At 42.6% G+C, this 18329-nt stretch overlaps 1 protein-coding gene across 3 annotated transcripts in view; it reads right to left on the reverse strand.

The window, feature by feature from the left end:
• Positions 1 to 18329, reverse strand: part of FBXO9 (F-box protein 9) — a 133792-nt gene that overhangs the window by 31812 nt on the left and 83651 nt on the right. For all 3 annotated transcript variants that reach the window (XM_033938290.1, XM_033938291.1, XM_033938292.1), the window contains exon 8: positions 3415 to 3533. In XM_033938290.1, coding sequence (XP_033794181.1) covers positions 3415 to 3533 — 119 coding nt within the window. The remainder of the gene's footprint in view (positions 1 to 3414; positions 3534 to 18329) is intronic.

Raw genomic sequence — 18329 nt, forward strand, 5'->3', positions numbered from 1 at the left:
TTGCACTATATGGTGGGTGTATGAGGAGATTCATTTCCTGCACAGTTAAGTCCATTTTTTCTACTGAATAATAGTATAGGTACAATGAAAGTAAATAGCAAAAATGTTTGAGTAGATAATTAAGGAAATCTTTTTCATATTGCTTGCTTATGGACTGGGAAAAAAGACTGTTCAAGCAAATGTCTCCAGAACTGCTTTAATGGAAAAATGTGATTTTTTTTTTTTTTAAGTACTTTGTGAAATTTATTGTTGTTGTGAAATTTATTGTTATACTTTGTTTAAACTTAAAAAGCGGTGTCATTAACAGTGAATCTAATCGAAAAATCGATTCAACAGGGTGAATCGGATCGAATGAAATATTTTTCTCTGAATCGGGCAGCACTATTGGCTACCATGAGAATGGGCTACTGGGCATGATGGACCATTGGTGTGACCCAGTTAGGCTATTCTTATGTTATGTTCTCATCTGTAGGGGCCTTTGTTTTCACTTCTTATTTTAATGTATTTTTTTCCTGGGAACTTATCAGTGTTTTTTTATAATGGGAACAAAAATGGAAGAGAATTAATGTGTGTGGAATGGGGGGGGGTAACTAATTTCTTCAGCTAAATAATTCAATCCACTTCAAACAGACATAGGAGAACTCACGCACCATTCACACACCCTCCAACCAAAAACGTCAAAAGAAAAAAACTGTTCGACAACCTCCTAGCCATTCGAGCTGCAACACTTGACCCCCAACTCTACAACCTATTGACCTCGACCACAAACTACAAAACCTTAAAAAAAGAAATAAAAACCCTTCTATTAAAAAAACACATAAAACCAAACTAACATAATCAGAACTGTCCCAAGCATCACCTGCAACTACTCCATATGTACTTCTGATGTCATGACAATTCAGACATAATTTATGTTATGTTATGTTTGGAATAATGGTTACATAAATGAGGTTCAATAAAAGAAAATTTTCTGTGGGAGCATTTGTTGGAACTTCTGTTATCCTGATTTCTTCTATCTGTGGGCTTTCTTTAGCTAACCTACTTATCTGGGGCTTTCCACTTCTGCAGCTGCCCTTTTCACGGTCCACTTTGCGCTTGCACTCTCTGGGGAGGGGGGGTTGGGTCTGGGCTTGGTGGGGTAGGTGTGTCTGGTAGTTTTGTCTGGGTGGTGGCTGGGTGTTTCTTGGGTGCTTGTTGTGCGGATTGGTGTGTCTGGTGAGCGGTCTGGGTGTTGTTGCTTGTGGGGGTTTTTTTCATTATAAAATATGGCTGAGGGTCTAGTCCGGCTTATTATTCTTGTGGGTTCTGGGGTGGGATTTGTTTGCTTGCCCCAAGTTTTGGCCTTTTGTTGTGTATTGCTATGCCTCTCATTGGCAATTTTCTCTTGGGAGAGGCTTGTTCATGCTTGTTGTTGCTGTTACTCTCATTCTGTGTTCTTTTTGATAATGTATAAGTTTCTGTACAGACCATGGTTGCTTGTCTGGACCTTTTGCCATTCTCAATAAAAATACTTTGGAAAAAAAAAAAAAAAAAAAAAAAAAAAATTTTCACTGCCTGTTTCTATTCTGACCATTTATTCCATTTCATGGTTATTGCAAAAAAAAAAAAAAAAAAAAAAAATTTTACATGAGGGGGGGGGGGGGGGGTGTCAAAAAATGATGGGCCCCGGGTGCCACATACCCTAGGTACGCCACTGGTTATTCAAGACTTGTGTGGATAGGATCAGACAGAGTCTGCTTGGATGGGGCGGGGATGGAGACAGAGTTCGAGAGGATGGGGCAGAGATGGGGACACATCCTCCCCTCCCATCATACTCTAATTGAAATGATCAATGGTAGTAGTAGCAGTTCTTAGCTAATGAGTTAGCTTGTTAATTTCTGAATTTCTTTTCAACATTTTGATGCAATTTGTAAATGCAAATAAAAAAATTGTACGTTTAGTTGTCTATTTTATAGCTAGTTAGAGGTTCTTTAATAGTACAAAAAATTTATGTTTATCAAGTGTTTTGTCACTGATATTATTGCTTGATGTCCTTTCCAGGGGAATCAATATGCTGCTGCAGGAATCACTCCAATGCCCATCGGGATTTAATGGGTTTTGGAACATTTGCCACGTGGCAGCCACTACCATGGTTTTGTAAAAAGGGGACTTTTTCACACTGACAATTGGGTGGAAGACACAAGATAAAACAGGGGCAGGAATGTTTGGGTTAGAGAGTACAAAGGGAGGTAGTAGTTTTCTACCATTTATCCAATACAGGTCTATTTTAAATTTTTTGCATCAAGGACACTATCAACATTTATCAGTTAATAACTAATATCAGAAGCCCTCCCACGACCTAACAGGGAGAAAAAGATTTAATCTCCTCTCCCTGCTGGTAATGGGGAGGAGGTTGAGCTGGCTCGACCGACCTGCATGCCGGTACAATGTAGTCCCTCCGTGGCGGCATGGACTGGCTCTCGCCTTCATCTGCCTTCAGCACGCTGTTGTTGCAGCTTGAATTAAACGGAGCTGGTCTTATGCTGGTTCAGGAGGGGGCAAAGCAGTGCTCCCACACTCCTCTCCGCTAGTGGCTGGACATGAACACAAGGAGCCGAAAGCCAGAACTCTCCCATCCACCACAAAAAGAAACAGGACCCAATTCTTTAAATCTTAACCGCCACCATAGAACCATTCAGGCATCAGGCAACGGCTCCCTCAGCTGCCAGATCGGAGCAACCGTCAAACTGGAAATCGGTAGGTGAGCTCAAAAGAAGCAAACACCAATGAGACTGGAAGTCCCAAATGAAAACAGCAGAGACAGAACAAAAAACCAACAAAAAAGAAATTTAAAAGAAAAATCAACAAAGGCAAAATAAAACAAACACAAAAGCAGGACAAGGGAGACAGCACAGAAGATGACCTAACTGGCCGCCATCTTGTTAGACTATTCATTTATATCTCTATCTCTACCTCTGTCTTTATATTTTTATCTTTACTTTTCATAAATTATTTCTTCAGGTACTTTAGTTAGATTATGAGCCTTTGGGACAGTTAGGGAATTTCCAAGTATCTATCTTATTTATTTTTATTTATTGGATCTTTTAATGCATCATTTTTGTAAACCGCTTAGAAACCTCAGGGTTATTAGCAGTATATAATAATTAAATTAAATTAAAATTAAATATTTTTTGAAATATTTTTTGAAATTATCTAAATTTTCTACATAAATGGCATAACTTTTGTTAAACCTGTACATTGCATTACATTTTTTATGCCTCTAATAACAAATTCTACTGCATTATAGACCCAAACACCATTACTTTTTTTGAAAAAAAAGAATTGTTAATATTTTGTACTTTGTACTTGAGTAAAAAAATACAAGTTTAGTTAATGATTTTTTGCTGAATATTTCAAGCAAAAAATTCAACATACCATCGAATCGTACACGAGGTCGTTCTAAAAACATCTGCCGCCATGTATTATATGGGATCAGCTTATTACAGCTCCTGCCCCAGATCTTCAAACAAGCCAAGCGCCAGATTTCAGGATCTCTTGAAGAGAATAAAAACCAAGATCAACTTGAATAGAAGCATAAAAATGAGTAGTTACTGCTTTAGTGTACTTTGACAGTTCATTTTGATGCAGCCTTTATAGACTCAGATAATCATGGAACGACAGCCAGGGATTCCAAAATACATTGGGTGAACCTCAGCCAGTCAGGTTTTCAGGACATCCACAATTAATGCATAAGAAAGATCTGTACAGGAAGTATATGCTAATCAGTTTCAAGAATAATCATTGTGGATATCTTGAAAACCTGACTGTCTGGGGTTTCCCCAGAACAGGTTTGAGACGCTAACTACACAGACATAAGCAGAAAGTAGATACACTGGACAAGGCTGAAAACTGTACAGTGCCCCTTCTTAACAGGATCATTTTATTTTACCAAGTCTCAAATATTTTAGCAGAAGAAAAACATCTACAGAGTTAATTCTGACAAGTAATCATGAAAGCATGGACTAAGACTGATTCTTTAACCAAAGGGTGCATGCAATATACCTTTTAAAGTAGAGCACCATCTAACCCGATTCTTGTATCCCATCCAAGCAAAGTTGTTTATCCTTAACAGATATTTTGGGGGGACAGCAAGATATAAGCCCCCACTGATGGGTGATATCTGATGAAACCTGGTGCAGTGAAAGTAGTACCTAGCTCCTGAAATTTATAGAGCTTTCCAGCAGTTAAAAGTAGTTGGAATGTCAGCAAAGTTAACACCTAGGGAAGTGGTTTTCGCTAATTTTTAAGCGAGGGTCAACGGAGAGCCACCAAATATCTTCCTTCTTGAGGCCATGACACCAATAACACCTTAAGACATTCATTCCTAACAGAACACCTGGGCTTGGTCACACGTGCAGAATGCAGATAAACTCTAGGCATATAAAGGACCACAAACTAAAAGTCCTAATATATACAAACAAAACCCTAAGATGCCAGACTCTGCATGCAGTACAACACCAGAGAAATAGAAAGAAATGAATTTCTTCCTGAATAGGGCAAGATATAGACAGCAGATGTAAATTCTGAAAACTGACACATTTCAATCATTAAATTGAAAATAAAATCACTTTTCCTACCTTTGTTGTCTGATGATTTTATTTTTCTACTCATCTTTTCCTAGTTTCTGGTTGCACTTCCTTCTGTCTGTGCTCTTAACTCTGTTTCCAGAGCCTTCTTATCAATTTGCTGTTTTTCTCCCTTTCACTTTCTGCCCTATATCCATCTTTACTGAAAATAACGACCCACACATAGATCCAGAATCACATTTCTTTGAAAGGCATAGATCTTATATCAGGTTTCATGTGCTCATAGAATGCTAGTTCACAAGGCGCCAAGCAGTAAAAAGAAATCTTCTACCAGTGGTACAAAGTAATGGTCTAATCATGGCACATACTATTACCAAAAGCAAAAAAAGGTGCTTTGAAATACTGTCCACAATTATCCAGTAACAAAAGGCACTTAGCTTGGTGACATGAGCTGTGTTTGACACAAGCCATGTTTTGCTGACACTACCTATGAAAACCAAGAAGCAGCTTAAATTCATAGGAACCTTAACACTCTTTAGCTTCCAGCATTAATAAAAAAAAATCTGCTCAGATGCTGGAAGCTAAAGAGTGTTAAGGTTCCTATGAATTTAAGTTGCTTCTTGGCTTTCTGAGGTAGCATCAGGAAAACACACATTACAAAGACTAGTGGACACTCGAAGTTACAGGGAAATACTTTTAAAACCAATTGGAGGAAATATTTTTCACTCAGAGAATAGTTAAGCTCTGGAACGCATTGCTAGAAGTTGTGGTAAGAACAGATAGCATAGCTGGTTTTAAGAAGAGTTTGGACAATTTCCTGGAGGAAAAGTCCATAGTCTGTTATTGAGAAAGATATGGGGCAAGCCACTGCTTGCCCTGGATCAGTAGCATGGAATGTTGCTACTCTTTAGATTTTGGCCAGATACTAGTGACCTGGATTGGCCACCATGAGAACGGGCTACTAGGCTTGATGGACCTTTGGTCTGACCCAGTAAGGCTAGTCTTATGTTCTAAACATGGCTCGTGTCAAAGCCAGGGTTACTTCACTAAGTTAAGTGCCTTTTACTATTGGTTACATGTTGATATATTATACTTATGGCACAACAAAGGAATCGTGAGAATGACATGTCAATAATTCAGCCATGTGTGTAAAGTTCAAAGTTTACTTTATTGATAGTAGCACTGCGAGGACTCGAAGATGACAGTGTTTTGGCATCTATGCCTTTGTCAAGAGTCTATTGAGCCGTGACAAGTTAAAAACAATAATAAAAATAATATAAAGCATATAAGTTTCATAATCCAAGAAACAAGTATAACCCAGGAAACAAGCAGATGAGCAATCAGAAGTTTATAGTTGAAAGGAGCATGGTAATAACACTGAGGTGAACTCAGACTGAAGTGGTCTTAAGATCAGAGTTGGATAAATGGCGAAAGTAGTCCAATACTAAAGGAATAGAAGATGTGGATGGCTCCAGGTGATGGAGATTACACCACGAAGTGAAGCATGTCCATTTGAGTCAATAACACTGCTGAGTAGAAGCAGCTATAATGACTTATACTGGTTCAGAAAGATTGAAATCTATATTAGCGGAGCCATGTTATCTTATGGTGCCTTCAGAAAAGAAATTAAAACAGTATTATTTGATAAATTTATTTCTTAATTCAATGTTTTTATTCTTAATATAATAATTTTATCACCTTTACTTACATTTTATTGTTATTTTAGTTAATATGCTGTATTCTCATTTTAATATTGTTTGCTGATTGTCCAGTTGTTCTCTCTTGTGTAAACCGCCTAGAATTATTTTGATTTGTGGCGGTATACAAAAATAAAGTTATGTTATGTTATGTCAAGAGGTACCAAGCTGTTAGGTGCAGAGATTGCAGATGTAACAGAGATCCTTGATTCTGGATGAGTAGAGATGGAAAGATCTGCAATGGAATTGGATCCTTGACACTCAGTTGAAGTAGAAGGGAAAACCAAGGCTGTCTGGGCGACCAAGGAGCTATTAGGATCATGATGGCTGACTCTTGTTTGAGTTTGACTAATGTCTTCAGAACTAGAGGGATTGGCAGAAACGCATACAGGAACTTGTATGACCAAGTCATAGAAGAACACACGTCGGGATGCTGTGGAGCAAAACAAAAGGTCCTTCCAGAGGTTTAAAAAAGAATGAAGAAATAGCTAAAGCTAAGTACAAAAGTTTTAAAGTTGTAAAAGAAAAGTTTATCGATTTGCACAAAACATAGAATATAGAGCACAAGCACTTAAAAAAAACTAAGGTCTGATGATGAATAAAAGCCAGAAAGAGAAACAAGCCTTCAAATAATTTGGCTGGTGGTTGGCTGGAACTGAAGACCATAGAGGTACTTAGAAAGGTATTATCTGAAAAAAAGATCACTTAGAAATTAGGCACTTTGAAGTTTATTATATGCCGTTGTGGATTGATGGTGCAATTCAGAAGAAAAGCATCCACCTCCAGATGATGAGAGTACTGTCTGGATCAGAATTGAGGCAACTTGTGATTGTGGGGAGACACAAACAGGTTTATCTGATGCGTCCCCTCATAGTGAGAAGATGTGACGTAAGACTTTGGATTTGAGAGTCCACTTGTGGGGCCGAAGAAATCTGCTGAACTTGTTGTCTATCGCATTCTGCTTCCCTTGTATGGCTTTGAGAAATATGTTCCGAGGAATTGCCCAATTCCAAATGTGTTTGACTTCTTGATACAGAGGAAGAGAGTCTGTTCCTCCCTGATTGTTGATGTAGTACATGGCTACTTGATTGTCTGTGTGAATAAGGAAGACTTGATTTGACAAGACAATTTTGAAACGTTTTCAGAGCATTGCAAATTGCCCGCAACTCTTAACAGGTTGATGTGAAATGCCTTTTCTCAAGCAGACCACACACCCTGAGTCCTGAGACCATCTAGGTGAGCTCCTCAAGTATACATGGACGTATCTGTTGTAAGTATTTTGTGATGTGGAGGAATGTGAAACAGCAAGCCTCTGGAGAGATTTGTCAGATTCAACCATCACTGTAGAAATTGATGCGAGGTAACATTGATTTGCTGGGAGAAGGAATCCGTGGCCTGAGTACACCGAGATGCTACGGTGACATGAACTGTGGATGCCATATGTCCAATGAGACAACATCATTTGTCTTGTTTTGCAGAGTGGACCCATGATTGCAAAGATGAAGCAAGGTGTTTTGCCTTTGTTGGGATAGGAAAGCCTGTAGAAGTGGGTATAGAGTTCCCAGGGATAGCACGCAAAACTTCTTGGACAAATATTTGTTGAGGGCTTGGAGGTCGAGAATGGGACGAAGACCTCCCATCTTCTTTGGAATTAGAAAATGCCTGGAGTAGAATCTCTGATACACATGGGAAGATTTATTTCATTTATTTTTGTTGGAATGACGATTATTTACCATCCCCCATTCTCCTTGCACTCAACAAAAAAATGGGCTGAATGGTTCAAATATATTTAATCTGGGGTTGTTGTTTATTTTTTGCTTGCTTTTATATAAGAGGCACCTTTCTGTATTTCTCACGTGTGTCCTGTTACAAAACCAGGCCCTTATACAAAAATAAGGTTTAATATTTTATTCTGGTTGCATGGAATTTCATTGAATGTTTTGGGTCATAGAATTTCTTTCATGAATGAGGAAGTACTCAAAGGGGTTCCTTAACAGGGAACTTCCAGCATTGCAAGTGGCATACATGTAATGTAATGTAATTTATTTCTTATATACCGCTACATCCGTTAGGTTCTAAGCGGTTTACAGAAAATATACATTAAGATTAGAAATAAGAAAGGTACTTGAAAAATTCCCTTACTGTCCAGAAGGCTCACAATCTAACTAAAGTACCTGGAGGGTAATAGAGAAGTGAAAAGTAGAGTTAGAGGAAAAATAAAAATAAAATAAACATTTTAACAAGACAGCATTGATCTAAATACTAAATACATGGATTCCAAAAGACTCTTTTTATCCTATCCCCGTAAACACTACCAAGCCCTCTCTTTTAAGACAAATAATGGCCCCTTTTTATAAAGTTGCATTAGGCTTTTTTATCGCCAGCTGCAGCGGTATTAGCTCCGATGCTCATAGAATTCCTATGAGCATTGGAGCTAATATCAATACGGCCTGGCGATTAAAAATCCTAACCTGGCTTCATAAAAGAGGGCCAAATATGGAACAGTTAACATAAGAACATAAGCAGTGCCTCCGCCGGGTCAGACCATAGGTCCATCCTGCCCGGCAGTCCGCTCCCGCGGCGGCCCAAACAGGTCACGACCTGTCTGAATCACCAGAAGGGGCTCCCTTGCCACCTTGGTTTCTCATTGAAGTCCTATCTTCCCATCGTAGTCCTAACCCTCCGGTCTTGCACATGCACGACCTGTTGGGTTTCTATACTTATTACCTGGTTAGCTTTCTATACCTGTGTTACATCCCAGCACCTCTCTCAGTATCCCACGATCCCTTTATCCCTCAGGAATCCGTCCAATCCCTGTTTGAATCCCTGTACCGTACTCTGCCTGATCACTTCCTCCGGTAGCGCATTCCAAGTGTCCACGACCCTTTGGGTGAAAAAAAACTTCCTTGCATTTGTTTTGAACCTATCTCCCTTCAGTTTCTCCGAATGCCCCCTCGTACTTGTTGTCCTCTTCAGTCTGAAGAATCTGTCCCTATCCACCCTATCTATGCCCCTCATGATCTTGAAGGTCTCTATCATATCTCCCCTGAGCCTCCTTTTTTCCAGAGAGAAGAGCCCCAGCCTATCCAACCTCTCGGCATATGGGCAGTGTTCCAGCCCTTTTACCAGTTTTGTTGCTCTCCTTTGGACTCTCTCAAGTACCGCCATGTCCTTCTTGAGGTGTGGCGACCAATACTGAACGCAGTATTCCAGATGTGGACGCACCATCACTCGATACAATGGCATGATGACTTCCCGCGTCCTGGTTGTTATGCCCCTCTTTATGATGCCCAGCATCCTGTTGGCTTTTTTCGAGGCTGCTGCGCACTGTGCAGATGGCTTCAGTGATGCATCCACCAGCACACCCAAGTCTCTCTCAAGTCTGCTGTCTCCCAACAATGCCCCCCCCCCCAATTTGTAGTTGAACAACGGGTTCTTTTTCCCTATATGCATGACCTTGCATTTTTCCACGTTAAAGCGCATTTGCCATTTGTTTGCCCAGTCTTCCAGCTTGTCCAGGTCCCTTTGCAGGTCCTCACACTCCTCCCTGGACCTAACTCTACCGCACAGTTTGGTATCGTCTGCAAATTTTATAACCTCGCACTTTGCCTCCTTTTCCAGGTCATTGATAAATATGTTGAAGAGTAACGGCCCCAACACCGATCCCTGTGGCACACCGTTCGTGACTTCCCGCCAGTCAGAATATTGGCCCTTCACTCCGACCCTCTGCAGTCTACCCGACAACCAGTGCTTGATCCATCTGTGCACATCCCCTCCCACCCCGTGGTTCCACAGCTTCCTAAGCAGCCTTTCATGTGGCACCTTGTCGAAAGCCTTTTGAAAATCGAGGTAAATGATGTCTATGGGTTCCCCATTGCCCACCCGACTGCTTATTCCCTCAAAGAAGTACAGAAGGTTCGTTAGGCACGACCTTCCCTTACAGAATCCGTGCTGGCTTGTTCTCAGTAGGCCATTCCTCTCGATGTGCTCGCAAATGCCGTCCTTGATCATAGCTTCCACCATCTTCCCTATAATTGAAGTCAGGCTCACCGGCCTGTAGTTCCCGGGGTCACCCCTCGATCCCTTCTTGAAGATAGGTGTGACATTCGCCAATTTCCAGTCCTCTGGTACCTCTCCAGTTTTCAAGGATAGGTTGCAAACATGCTGGAATGTGCCCGCTATTTCTTGTCTTAGTTCCTTCAGAACCCTTGGGTGGATCCCGTCCGGGCCCGGTGATTTACCGCATTTTAACCTGTCTATCTGTTTGAGGACATCCTCCTTACTTACCTCTATGTGCTCCAATTTTTCGGCCTGTTCCCCACTCATGAGCTCCTCTGAGTCCGGTATATTAGATGTGTCTTCGCTCGTGAAAACCGAGCAAAGTTAGCAAAGTGTTATTCGTATCTTAAAATGAATGAATGAAACACAAGGGAAAACCATAGAACACTTATGCATCATATGCAATAAATATGTATCTCAATTGTTTTCTTTTTCAAATGTTTACCGTATTTTCACGCATATAATGCGCGCGTTATACACGATTTTTACAAACCGTGCATAACCTTGCGCGTTATACGTGTGAGCGTGTTGTACAATTTTTTTTTTCATTCCGATCCAGCATCCTCCCCCCCGCTCGTGTCACCCCCCTCCCCCACGATCCTACATCCCCCCCAGCACCGCAAAACATCTCTTACCCGATTGGGCACCGGCACCAGCACCAATGCACAGGACGTGCCAGTGCCTGAAGATCCTCTCTCGTTGTTGCTGGGCTTTGCTGTGCTGGGCGGTGCGAGGGAGATCCTCCTTCTTCCTCGTGCCGGGCTGGACTGGGCTTTGAGCATTTGCGCATGCTCAAAGCCTTCTGGTCTCGCTCTGAATCTCGGAGAGAGCGAGACCAGAAGGCTTTGAGCATGCGCAAATGCTCAAAGCCCAGTCCAGCCCGGCACGAGGAAGAAGGAGGATCTCCCTCGCACCGCCCAGCACAGCCCAGCCCAGCAACAACGAGAGGATCTTCGGGCACTGCCACTGGCACGTCCTGTGCATTGGTGCTGGTGCCGGTGCCCAATCGGGTAAGAGATGTTTTGCGGTGCTGGGGGGGATGTAGGATCACAGGGGAGGGGGGGGTGACGCGAGTGGGGGGGAGGATGCCGGTTTGCAGGCCAGAAGAGTAAGCGGGAGTGGGAGGAGGTTATAGCAGCTTGCGCAGTATACGCGTGTGCGTGCTATATAAAAATTTTTTTACTGAAATGCTTAGGACCCGCGCGCTATACGCGTATGCGTGTTATACACGTATGCGCGTTATATGGGTGAAAATACGGTAATCTCTTCTAGCAGCTTAAAGAATATGAATGTAAATACAAGTCTTTTAAAGTCACAAAAAGGAGCAGAAAAGACCAGACCTTCAAGCTTGAAGTCACTTTAATATCAACCATGCAGAACCATACATCTTGTTTAATTTCATGCTGAGTCAAGTGCATGGCTCTTGCAATGAAAGCATTGTTTTATACCTACAAAAGAGAGACTGCTGCTCCCTAAGGCATACCACAAAAATTATCACATGGTTTTAGCTTGGCTTACTGTTTAAGTCTGACATCTGAGGTGAACCCAGAGGCGTACCTAGCATATGTGGCACCCGGGGCCCATCATTTTTTGACACCCCCCCCCCATCTGTACAAAAAACATGATTTCTAGTAACAAGCCACATGTCACACATGAGTACCTAGGAAAAGGTAGCATCTTACATACTGCAGTGAGCAGTACAACATCAATACACCCATTGTAAAACTAAACAAGCCAGACTAGTACAGATCAATCCTGCAGTCAAGCCTAAAAACCATGTCTTTCGAACACACAGAAAACACCTTCGCCTAGTATGGAATATGTAATCATAAACTAACCCCTCCCTCTTTTACAAAACTGTAGTGTGGATTTTAGCCACGGTGGTAACAGCTCTGACGCTTATAGAATTCTGAGCATCAGAGCTGCTACCACCACGGCTGGCGCTAAAAAACGCTCCACAGTTTGTAAAAGGGGGGATAAAATAGAAATACATAGACAAAGGTTAAATTGAACCAGTAAGAAGCTGGACTCTGAATACAGTGCACCACAGAAACAGTGACACATGTCTCCTAAAGCAATAAATAAATAGAAAATTTTTTTCTACCTTTGTCTTCTGTGGTTTCTGCTTTCCTCTTCTTCTTGTAACTCTCTTCCTTCCATCCACTGTCTGCCGTCTCTCTTGCCCTATATGGCATCTTCTCTCCTTCTATGCCCCTTCCAGAAACTGTATGCCTCCCCCTTCCATCTCTCCTTTCACCCCCATTGGTCTGGCATCTCTCTCCTCTCCTTCCCTCTCCCACACCTTTCCTCTGAAATCCCTTTCCCTTTTTTCCCTCATTTTCCTTTTCAATTTATTTTCTGCATCTGTCTAGATTACGTTACTACCCTCTCATCAATGTCCTTTTTTACTGTCTACCTAAAGCTTGCCACCTCTTTCCCTCACCCCTCCAGTGTTTCCCTAACTCAATCCTTTTCTCCCCATCATGTGCCCTCCTTTTATTTATCCCCTCCTTCCATCATGTACCCTCTTTCTCCAACCCTTGCATCTAGTACCTTCTCCTCTCTGTCCACTTCCATCCAGGGTCTGCTCCCCTCTTTCTCTTCTCCCACTTCCTTCCTGCATTTGCTCCCTTATCTTTCCCATCTGCACTTCCATCCAGCATAGGCTACCCACTACCATCCAATGTCTTCCCTTTCTCTCGCCATCCACCCCTCTTCAGTCAGCATCTGCTCCCTTTCTTTCCCTCCAATATCCTTCCCCCTTATGTCTCTCCCCTTTCTCTGTACATCAGTTCTATCAGCACCACCCTTCCATATCACCCTGCCCCCTTTCTTTCCCTCCACCACTCTTCCATTCCAGCAATCCTGCTCCTTTCTCTCCCTTCATGCAGCAAGGTCCCACGATGACTGTAGCTGCCGGCTGCCAGACCACCCCATTCTGACGTACTTGCTCTGAAGCGGACTCAGCAGCCGCATGCTGGAAGGTCCCATGATGACTCGTCTGCTGGCTATGCTCCAGCAGATGCAGGGAGTTGTGGCAGTCTCGCAAAGACTGCGTCTGCGGGTCCACCCCCTCCAACGTAACTTACTTCTTCCGGAGCAGAGCCGGCAGACGAGTCTTCGCGGGACCTTCCTGCACCTCAGTGCGGCTGCCGACTCTGCTGCAGAGAAAGTAAGTCAGAGGTAACGTGACCATTTATTTTTTTTCATCTATTGACTGTGTATCATTTCTTTCTTTACTCAGGCCCAACAATTGTCCCTTTCTATTCCCTCCCTCCTTCCTTCCCATGTCCTTAGTGCCCCCAGTGCCACCTTCCCGTGTCCATGGTGCCCCCAGTGCCTCCTTCCCGTGTCCATGGTGCCTCCAGTGCCTCCTTCCCGTGTCCTTAGTGCCCCCAGTGCCTCCTTATGTCCCCCCACTGCCTTCCAGGTTTTGTCCACCCCCAAAGCCAGCCTGCCTGTCTGCCTACCTATCTCCGTCCCTCCCTGCTACGCTAAAGCCAGCCAGCTTTCCTGCCTACATCCTGCCCTCCCTGCCGCGGAAAAAAAAAAAGCGCCTCTCCCCTTCCTTTTCCCCGGCCCACGCTGCTGCAATATTACCTCCCCCGCCGACAAGAAGTCTTTCCAACGTCAATTCTGACGTCGGAGAGGACGTCCCGGGCCAGCCAGTCACTGACTAGTGATATGTCAGTCTTAACCATATGTAAATTGCTTATCTACAATAATAATACCTTAGTTAGCGCATGCGCATATGACTGAAACTCTGTGCTTCCATGCCACATTAAAACGCATGTGCAGTACAATAAAACTGCCAAGCAGGGAAGTGTCTCAGCGCACGATATGCTGTCGGTATTCCAGAGCGAATGGGAACTGATTTCATTGGACAAGGGTCCAAGCCACATTTCAGAGGCAAAAGGAGAAAATAGGAGAAGGGAACTTGGGGCTGAAAAAAAGGGTAGGTGGGAGAAGGGGGCTGGAGCTGGGGTTGGTATTGTAAAATAGGAACATGTTAGAGAAAGGAGCTGGGAGCTGACAATGGGGATGTGTAAGAGAAGGGGGCTGGGGGCAGAAAAGGGGATAATATGTGAGAAGGAGGCTGCAAAAGGGACATGTGAGAAAAGGAGGCTGGGGCGGCTGGAGGCTGAAAGGGAAAAGGTAGGAGAAGGGGGCTGGGGGGGGGTTGGGGCTGAAAAAAGGGGACATGTGAGGGAAGAGGCTTTAAAGGGGGGGGGTTTCTTGGGTAAAGAGATCTGATGTAGGAGGCTGTTGTTAAAAGAAGACAGTTTGGAGAAGAGAGCTGGAGCTTGGGACTGCAAAAGGTGAGTTGTGAGAGAAGGGGTCTGGGTCACGGGGCTGAAAAGGAAGACAGGTGTGATAAGGAGACTAGGGCTAGAACTGAGGGCTGGAAGAGCAGGTATGAGAAGGGGGTTAGGGTTGGGGGCTATAAAAATGGAATGTGTGAGAAAAGGGGGCTGGGGATAAAAAAAGGGGGAGGTGGGAGAAGGTGGCTACAAAAGGAGATATGCGAGAGAGGACTGGGACTGAAGCAGGGGGCTAAAAAGGGGGCATGCGAGAGAAAGGGGCTGAAAATAGGAGCTGGAAGAATAAGTGAAGATGCAGAAGCAAAGGTTGATGGGGAAAGGGGGAATGGAGAGGGAGTTCTATGGAGGTGAAGGACAGAGAAAGGGGAAAGATTTTTAAGTTGGTGTAAAAAGGTGGAAATAGGGAAGGTAAAAGGGGAAATGGGAGCCTGAATATAGGGGTAAGACATAAGAATAGCCATACTGGATCAGACTAATCTATTCTAGCACCCATTAATGTAACGGGCTTAAACACTAGTGCAGTAATAATGTACAAAACTATATAAATCCATAGTACCTGGCTTAGAAGCAGATGGTGTAACTAACAAAGATCATCTAATAATTAGGTGCAGAAATGTGCTCTATAAGCTGTAAACTTCTTCTATCATGCTATATGAGTCTTCACAGGATATAGGAGTATATAAAGGACATTCCTACTGTGTAGGTCTGAACAAATAGGTGCCATATTCTTGTAATTCTGTGCTACTTGTGCCAAATATTGTTAAACACCAATGTATTCCAGGGAGTCCTGTCATTTAGAAGAACGCATGAGGTGCTCCTTCTCCACCTAAATTAAGAATTTTGTAATGACTAGTCTAAGCCTCCACATTCGTTTTTTAGCTTACCAAGCCTGTGTGAAGATGCATGACATGGTCTTCCAGGCTTAGAGATTCTGGAAGCCATTTTTACTTCTAAGGTTAATTGCATTATCTTTGGGACATTGCAGAAACAAGGCTGCCCTGTGAACTTCTAAAAGCTAAGTTACTCAGCATTTCATATTCTGCTCTTTTCACTGGTTTTCAGCATTATATCTGCTTAATTTCTCTTCTCCTCCCTGTTTCTTACTAAAAAAAAAAATAAAAAAGCACAAAAAAATCCTTCTCTTTCCTCTGTTAAATCTTATTTCCTCTTCCTGCAGTTTTGTTTAAAATACTGTGTTTTAGGTGGTATAGAGCCTATATTTCTGGTGCCTGTGGCTCAGGGTGACTAAAGTAGGGAAAATCCTGTTATAAATCCTGTGTTTTAGGGTAGCACTGATAGAACCTGCAGTTTTGTTTAAAATATTGTGTTTTAGGTGGTATAGAGCCTATATTTCTGGTGCCTGTGGCTCAGGGTGACTAAAGTAGGGAAAATCCTGTTATAAATCCTATGTTTTAGGGTAGCACTGATAGAACCTGCAGTTTTGTTTAAAATACTGTGTTTTAGGTGGTATAGAGCCTATATTTCTGGTGCCTGTGGCTCAGGGTGACTAAAGTAGGGAAAATCCTGTTATAAATCCTGTGTTTTAGGGTAGCACTGATAGAACCTGCATTTTTGTTTAAAATACTGTGTTTTAGGTGGTATAGAGCCTATATTTCTGCCTTACTAGTAGTCTTACTTATAGTCCCACCAACCCCAGGGACCACTATTCATATATAGAGACCCATATAATCAGGACTTCACAACCAATCAAGATGACCTTTATTCTATGCAATCACTGTGGTGCTTTAATTCCAAGACATACTATTTGGAGGCTTAAGGCTTGCCCCATCTGTCTTCAACTTGCCAGTATTAAGGAGGAGCTCTGCAAACTTAAACAGGAATTGAATACAATTAAAGCAGCTTCCATCACTCCACAAAATCATACCAACTTACCACCTCTACCTCAAAGAATAAAACAGCCCAGGAATAAATGGGTCACAGTAGGCTCAGGAAGACTGCGACATGTAACACAGAAACATCCACCTTCACTAATATTACCTCTACAGAATTCCTTCGCTCCACTAGTGCACTGCGATACTCAGGAAAACAGAAGGGAGGTGGGACTGGAACCAATGAAGGAAACTCAAGAGAACAAGAGCACCCTAAGTACAAATAAAAAAGCCAAAAACAGAAAACTATTACTGTTGGGGGATTCCATCATCAGAGGCATTAACCTTGGAACACAGGGCGAGGAGTCCAAAATAGTGAAATGTCTTCCAGGATCCTCAGCTACCAGGAGTTCCAGGCAAATACTGACTATAATTAAGGAAGAAACTAAGGATTTTAACACTGATGTTGTTATCCATCTGGGAACAAATGACCTGGCCAACAACTCCACACTTGCAGCACAGAAAGCTTTTCGGGAGCTTGGTGAGGGCGTGAAACCTTTTGTAAAGACTTTAGCTTTTTCTGAAATACTGCCTGCATATGGAAAAGGAGAGCAAAGAATGAAAAACACAGAGGACTTTAATAGATGGCTCAGAGCCTGGTGTCATCAAGAAGGCTTCAGGTACATAGGAGGATGGGGAAATACATGGAAGGACAAGAAGCTATATTGCACTGATGGGCTACATATTACTACAGCAGGAAAAAGAAACCTTGCAGAGAAATTTAGACAATATTTTTCCAGGCATTTAAACTAGAAGGTGGGGGTGGTGTATGTACGAAGGACAATTATAGAGACCACCCCCGGCAAAAGAAAAGATGTGATAGTAGTAAAGGCTGCAACATAAGCAATATCAGCAACTCATTTCTTAGTATTGCAACGGAAAGTGAAACGACACAAAAATCCATACGAAAAAGGAGATTATCGCTGAAAAATAGCTGGAAAGCGATGACCACAAATGCTCGCAGTCTAAGCAACAAAGTTCATGATCTGCAAGCCCTGATATTAGAGGCAGATCTAGATATTGTTGCTATCACAGAGACATGGTTCAGTGAATCACATGGATGGGATGCAAACATACCGGGATATAATCTTTTTAGGAAGGACAGAGATGGTCATAAAGGTGGAGGAGTAGCTCTCTATGTAAAGATCAATATCCAAGCGACCGAAATGCAAGGGACCTGGGGAGAGGAAGAAGCGATATGGATTGCTCTGAAAAGAGAAGATGGAACTTCTATCTACGTGGGTGTAGTCTACAGACCTCCGACTCAATCGCAGCAAATTGATAAGGATCTGATTGTGGATATCCAAAAGTTTGGAAGGAAAGAGGAGGTTCTGCTGTTGGGAGATTTCAACCTGCCGGATGTGGACTGGAATGTTCCGTCTGCGGAATCGGAAAGAAATAGGGAGATTGTGGATGCCTTTCAAGAGGCTCTACTCAGACAAATGGTGACGGAACCCACAAGGGAAAAAGCGATATTGGATCTGGTCCTCACAAATGGAGAGAGTATCTCTAATGTTCGAGTGGGTGCTCACCTGGGTAGTAGCGATCATCAAACGGTTTGGTTTGATATAACGGCTAAAGTGGAGAGCGGCCGCACGATACTTAAAGTCCTAGATTTCAAATGTACGGACTTTAATGCAATGGGAAAGTACCTGAAGAAAGAGCTGTTAGGATGGGAGGACATAAGAGAAGTGGAAAGACAGTGGTCTAAGCTGAAAGGAGCGATAAAAATGGCTACGGACCTTTATGTGAAGAAAATCAATAAAAACAAGAGAAAAAGGAAGCCGATATGGTTCT

The sequence above is a fragment of the Geotrypetes seraphini genome, chromosome 3, assembly GCF_902459505.1.
Source record: "Geotrypetes seraphini chromosome 3, aGeoSer1.1, whole genome shotgun sequence".
Lineage (NCBI taxonomy): Eukaryota > Metazoa > Chordata > Amphibia > Gymnophiona > Dermophiidae > Geotrypetes > Geotrypetes seraphini.